The sequence below is a fragment of the Elephantulus edwardii genome, unplaced genomic scaffold (assembly GCF_000299155.1).
Source record: "Elephantulus edwardii isolate Elephantulus edwardi_28Jun2011 unplaced genomic scaffold, EleEdw1.0 scaffold00212, whole genome shotgun sequence".
In the NCBI taxonomy this organism is placed as follows: Eukaryota; Metazoa; Chordata; class Mammalia; order Macroscelidea; family Macroscelididae; genus Elephantulus; species Elephantulus edwardii.
This window is the reverse complement of record NW_006399962.1, coordinates 2,425,859-2,432,454: the sequence shown is the minus strand read 5'-3', so window position 1 is coordinate 2,432,454 and position 6,596 is coordinate 2,425,859. Positions and strand designations below refer to the sequence as shown.

Sequence of the window (6,596 nt, the reverse complement as noted above, 5' to 3'; positions counted from 1 at the left end):
GACAAAGATTCTCACCACTGGACCAATTGGCAGCATCAGGATGGATGGTGAAGAGATTGAGATTGTTCACAGCTTTAGTTTGCTTGGCTCCACAGTCAATACTCTTGGCACCAGTAGCCAGGAAATTCAAAGACGTATTATGATGGGAAAGTCTGTTGTTAGGGACCTCTCCAAAGTACTGAAGAGCAATGGTGTCACTCTGGAGACTAAGGTGCATCTGATAGAGGCCATGGTCTTCGCAATCACTTATTACACGCCAGAGAGTTGGACAATGACTAGGGAGAATAGAAGGAGAATTGATGCCTTTGAGCTATGGTGCTGGAGAAGAGTACTGAATGTACATACCCATGGACTGCTAAGAAAACAAACAAGTTCTTCCTGGAGAGAGTTAAACCGGGCTGCTCCTTGGAGGCAAGGATTCTGAGGCTTTGTCTGACATACTCTGGACAAGTTGTAAGAAGGAACCAGTCCTTAGAGAGGGACATCATGTTTGGGAGGATGGAGGGACAGTGCAGGAGGGGAAGACCCTCTGTGAGGTAGACTGACTCAGTGATTGGATAATCAGGGTGAGTGTGTTAGAAATGGTGCGATTGGCACAGGACAGAGCAGGGTTTAGGGCTGTTGTCCACAGGGGTGCTATGTACAAGCGACACGACGGCACAGAACAACTACAACAACAGCAGATGACATTTCAGAGAAAAAGGAGAGATTTAAGAATAGTGAAGTCTGGAACAAGGGCTCAATATTGACAAGACTCTTCCTTCAAGTCAAATCTATATAAATAACTTTAAAACCTCTTTTCCACACATATTATTTTTTTAAAATCCCACTATGATTACTTCTCCACAATTCCTTTTGGTTTTCAAAGAGTTATTATCTCAAAATTTAGATTTTAAGGGAAAGTTGTCCTGAAACTGTACCTGTCTCTTGCCAATGTCCCCTAAATGCATATTTAATAAAAACAACTTACTTATTGTCATTAATAAAGTCCAGAATCTCTTGTTCCAATTTTAGCAGCATCATTCTGTCCCTGTTTAAAAAGATCAAAACAAAACAAAAAGAAGCTCTTTCATAATATTCAAAACAGGAGATGAAAATGTAACTTACTCACTACAAAAGAGCAAGGGAGGGATATACCCAAACCCCAACAGCAGATTCCAAAACACACAAAGACAACTCAGTTTTATAGGCAGTCATATGGTGTTTTGAAAAAGAAACCCCCTAAAACTAACCTATGCATACATTTTGCAGTTTCTTCCTAATCATGCACCTTTGTTTTTATATGAGAAATCTAATTCTGTTGACAACCATAATGATATAGCTCAACTGTATACACCTAATCATTTTTAGAATTTTAAGAAAGTTGTTATTTAGCTTATGTACAAACCATAAAAAAACCATATTTTTCCTTTTTTTTTTAAAATCAGTTGATTTCTAAGACTTCCCATTTCTCTGTCCCTGCTTTCTTTTCCACAGAATTTCCTTAACTTCACCAAAAGCACGAACTTTAATCTGAGGTCCAATGAGATGATGACAAGGGAAAGCATTCTAGATTCTACTAATAAAAAGATCTTGGGAAGCTGATTGGCCTCTTGGGTAACTCAATGGCTTCTGGCCCTTCCCTTCTTCTATCAAATCATATTATTACCTTGGATTCTTTTTCAGTGTATTTACAAGGAATTCATGTAGGTCTATTCCAGTGGAGTCCGTATACTCTTGGCTGGAGTCTAGAACCACCAAAATGAGAAAAATTTAAGATAAATGAAACTGCCTTGCAAGGAGAAGTCTAAAACCTCAGAGAAAAGGAAAGTGGAATCAAACTTCAAGGGATTCATGTAATGGCACTAAAACCTAGAATGATCATGATGTCAGTCCCTAATGTTTCCTATGACAATGACAAAATGAGGAATATTGTATCAGTACTACACCAAAAACCTACGTTACCATCAAATATTTAAAAAATGCCTCGACAAAAAGAAAGTAGGTTCAGAGGCACAGGAGAAGATTGCCAATCTTTCTCCCACGGAGCAGCTGATGGATTAGAACCACATGCCTTTGGGTCTGAAGCACAGCTTCTTAATCACTAGACCACCAGAACTCCCTGGTTTTATAGTAGAGTAAAGGAAAATAAACTCCAGGAAAGGTGGTCAAGTTGAACTCTCCAGAATTTCACCAAATAAGCTCAAATGTTAATTTCTTACAGGTCATTAATGAACTTTTTTTTCCATTAATGCACTCTGTGAATGATTTACTTCAATTTTTAATACCAATGCTGCCTTTTTGCTGCCAACTATCATTTTTATGGACAATGTTTTTTCCCCCCTTGATCACAAGAATTTAAAACCAAAGAGAACCTAATAAATCAAGGTAAATGTGCATTTTTAATTGAGATTTTATTATAAGTTTATAAAGAACTTGAATTTCCTTTCATTCATTGTTGCACATTTTCCTCCCTGTTCCCCTCCACCCCACCCCAGTTCACTTTTTTCTTTGGGAAAAAGTTCTGTCATTGTTATACATTATACAGCTCCCCTTTCCTCCAACCACTTTACTATGCAGCTCTTATTCTGGACTCTTGTCATACCAATTATACCTAATCATATATTCCTTCTATACAGTTCTCTCCCTCATCTGTTGCAATGCCATGTACATTATTTATTCCCTCTTTTCTTAGTTTCCCTCCAACCCTGATGATAGTCCTGTTTTACAACAGTGGCACTATGCAGTATTTGTCTTTTTGTGACTGATATATTTCACTCAGCATAATGTCCTCCAGGGTCACCCATCTTGTATAATATTTCATGAGTTCTTTGCTTTTCAATGCAGCATAGTATTCCACTGTATGAATATACCATAGCTTCTCTATCCATTCTTTTGTTGATGGGCACTTGGGTTGTTTCCAATTCTTTGCCATTGTGAAAAAAGCTGCAATAAACATGAGTGTTCATATATCTGCTTGAGTGGCAGTTCTGGTTTCTTTAGGGTATATTCCCAGTAGTGGAATTGCTGGGTCAAATGGTATTTCTATTTCCAACTTTTTTTTTTAATTAATTTTAAGGAATGTTTACAGAGGTTTTGGATTTCCATTCATTCATTGTTACATTTTATTTCCAACTTTTTAAGAAAGTGCCATACTGCCTTCCATAGTGGCTGCACCATTTTACACTTCCACAAACAGTAAATAAGGGTTCCAGTTTCTCCATAACCTCGCCAAAATTTGTTTGCTGCTCTGTTGAATTTTGCCATTCATACTGGGGTTACATGAGATCTCATAGTTGTTTTAAAGTGCATTATTTTTAAAAATACCACTCTAGGTATCCGAAAACCAAAATATAAATGTTATTTGGAGGATCTTCTACCAGTAATTATGGATGTTACTATTTATACTGGAAGTATACATAAAATTAGAGTTGACTAAATTGTACTCCTATGAGTACATACAGACCAATGCCGTTGAGTAATTCTCTATGACATGTGAGTTCCTAAGGCCAAGTTAATTAAAGTAACACGAAAGGTAACCTAGTTAGGCCCCTCCCCAAGCAACCATGTAGTAAGCTGTTGGACCAATAATGCTAATGGGAATCAGCCTTCATGACAGACTATAAGGGCATTGCAGAGCCAGGTACTGGGACAAATAAAAGAGAGGTAAAATCCTTACCTCTGGACAGCATCTTCCTTGGGATCTTTTCCTTATTTTTTTCTTTGTCTTCCTTTTCAGAGACATCTTTTGTGGACTTTTCCTCCTCCTTGTCAGAAGGGCAACTGATATGCAACTGAATTATATCCTTGGACGGGGGAAAGAAAAATATATGAAAAAGAGGAAAAAAGACTTTAACTCCCAACTGTAGCTTTCTTGTAATATCAAAGTAGGCAAACCTTGGGGCGGCAGTTTTCTCTTTTATTGTTGTTATGTGCTGTTGAGTCAGAACCAATTCATATCTGACCCTCCAGCATGTTTTTTGAGACTATGAATTGCACAGGAGGAAACTACTCATCTTTCTCCCGTGAAAAAGCTAGTGGATTTGAAACTCCTGCTTTTGGATTACTTTTTTTTTCCCCCAAAAGATTTATTCAATCTGAAGAGAAACAAGAGTATTGGGGTTACTTCTTATCCACTAGATCTCTAGTGCTCTCTTCTCTTACAGGAGAGTGTAACTTTATTACTTAAATTGTTTTTAATTCTATCAAAGTGCTGTTACCTTAGATGCAGTCCAGTCACCTCCAACTCCCAAAGACCATATGTACAACAGCTCTGAAGCCTACCTTATCATGAGCTAGTTTCACTGACTCTGACAAATATAATCCCATCATCCCAGTTATTGTGTCAATCCATCTCATGCATGTCTTCCTCTCCTGTGCTGTTCTTCCACCCTTCCAATAATGATGTCCTTCTCCAAGGACTGGTCCCTCCTGACCACATGCTCCAAGTATGTGGAATGAAGCTTCAAAATCCTTGCCTCCAAGGAAAAACTTAGTTTTACCCCCTCCAAGTTAGATCTATTTGTCCTCCTGGCCGTATATAGTATATTCAATCCTCTTCTCCAGCACCACAATTAAAAAGCAGCTATTCTTCCTTAGTCATTGTCTAGCTCTCTGAAGCACAGCATGTAACTGTAAGGACAATGGCCTGGATCAGGCACACCTTAGTCTCTAGACTGACATCATTACTCCTCAGCACTCTGGAGAGGTCCCTGACTGCAGACTTCCCCAATGCAATTCACTTTTGATTTCCTGAATGCTGGTGCCAAGAGTGTTGATTGTGAAGCCAAGGAAGATGAAATTATTAACAACCTCAATCTTCTCCATCCATCATGGTGCTACCAATTAGATTAGTGGTGAGAATCTTTGTCTTCTATTTGATGTTGAACTTCAATCCATTTGGAAGACTATAGTCCTTGAACTTCTGCAACAAGCACTTCAGGTTCTTTTCAGTTTCCTCACACAAAGTTGTATCATCTGTATAGTGAAGATTGTTGACGAGTCTTCCTCCAATCGTGATGCCACACTCCTCTTCATAAAGTTCAGTCTTTCAAATGTTCTGTTTCACATATAGACTGAAAAGGTATGGAGGCTGTCTTTTCTGCTAGCAATGGCAGCCACTTGGAGTGTTCAAGTTAAACTTGTTCTTGGTGCAAGAATTAGACACAATTGGTTTTAACTACTGAAGAGGATGACAGTGAATAAAGAAAAGGACCTAAATCTGGGATCCTTTTGTTTGCATCTTCCTGGATGGTCCAGCTGTGAAGATCTATACTTCATGATCTGATCTATGTCTTAATTTAGGTTTTGTTTTGAAGTTTCTCTGATTTCCATGCTTTATATTAGATGATAGGGTATCAAGGGTATCATCCAGGAAGAGTACAAACGGTCATTGCAAAGACAGAAGAGGAAGCGAAGACCAAAAAGGATGTCAGAAGAGACTCTGAAAATTGCACTGGAGCACAGAGAAGCCAAAGCACAAGGAAGAATTCAAGATACTAAAGAGTTGAATAGAAGATTTCAAAAGGCAGCACGAGATGACAAAGCAAAATATTACAATGAAATGTGCAAGGAGTTGGAGTCGGAAAATCAAAAGGGCCGAATTTGCTCAGTATTTCTTAAGCTCAAGGAACTGAAGAACAAATTCAAACCTCGAGTTGCTATAATCAAGGATGCTTTCAGCAGAATGTTAAATGATCCAGGAAGTATTAAAAGAAGATAGGCCCAATCACTGAGCCGCGGCCGAGGACTCAGCTGCCTCCCCCTCCAGCCCCCTTGCTTCCCAACACTCCGTCCCCCCTGCCCGCCTTCTCCCGCCACCACCTTCAGCAGGCTGTTTCCATGGAGGAAAAGGAATTGTATCGTATGTCCGCTATCCAGAACTTCCACTCTTTCAACCTCTTTGCTGATGCAAGTAAGGGTGATGACCTGCTTCCTGCTGGGACTGAGGATTATATCCATATAAGAATTCAACAGAGAAACGGCAGGAAGACCCTTACAACTGTCCAAGGGATCGCTAATGATTACGATAAAAAGAAACTAGTGGGGGGTGGGGAAGAAACTAGTGAAGGCGTTTAAGAAGTTTGCCTGCAATGGTACTGTAATTGAGCATCCAGAATATGGAGAAGTAATTCAGCTACAGGGTGACCAGACAAGAACATGTGCCAGTTCCTTGTAGAGGTTGGACTGGTTAAGGACGACCAGCTGAAGGTTCACGGGTTTTAAGTGCTTGTGGCTCACTGAAACTTAAGTGAGGATTTCCTTGCAATGAGTAGAAAATTTCCCTTCTGTCCCTTGTCACAAGGTTAAAACTTCACAGCTTGTATAATGTAACCATTTGGGGTCCACTTTTAACTTGGACTAGTGTAACACTTTCATGCAATAAACTGAAAAGAGCCATGTAAAAAAAAAAAGGATTATCGAAAGAATATACAGAGCTACTGTATCGAAAGGAATTGGCAGACACAGAAGAATTTCATGAAACAACATATGAGTAAGAGCCTATGGTGATGAAAGAAGTAGTTCAGGCTGCTTTGAAGGAAATGGCAAAAAATAAGGCCCCAGGAATAGATGGTATACCAAATGACATATTTCAGTTAACAGATGCTGCCCTGGAC

At 39.2% G+C, this 6,596-nt stretch overlaps 1 protein-coding gene and 1 pseudogene across 1 annotated transcript in view; one reads left to right on the top strand and one right to left on the bottom strand.

The window, feature by feature from the left end:
- Positions 1-6,596, bottom strand: part of R3HDM2 (R3H domain containing 2) — a 91,665-nt gene that overhangs the window by 70,082 nt on the left and 14,987 nt on the right. The window contains exons 3-5 of the mRNA XM_006897672.1: positions 3,659-3,785; positions 1,649-1,727; positions 971-1,030 (exon numbers count right to left, since the gene is read on the bottom strand). Of these exons, the coding sequence (XP_006897734.1) occupies positions 971-1,030; positions 1,649-1,727; positions 3,659-3,785 (266 nt within the window). The remainder of the gene's footprint in view (positions 1-970; positions 1,031-1,648; positions 1,728-3,658; positions 3,786-6,596) is intronic.
- Positions 5,845-6,204, top strand: LOC102867372 (annotated as a pseudogene).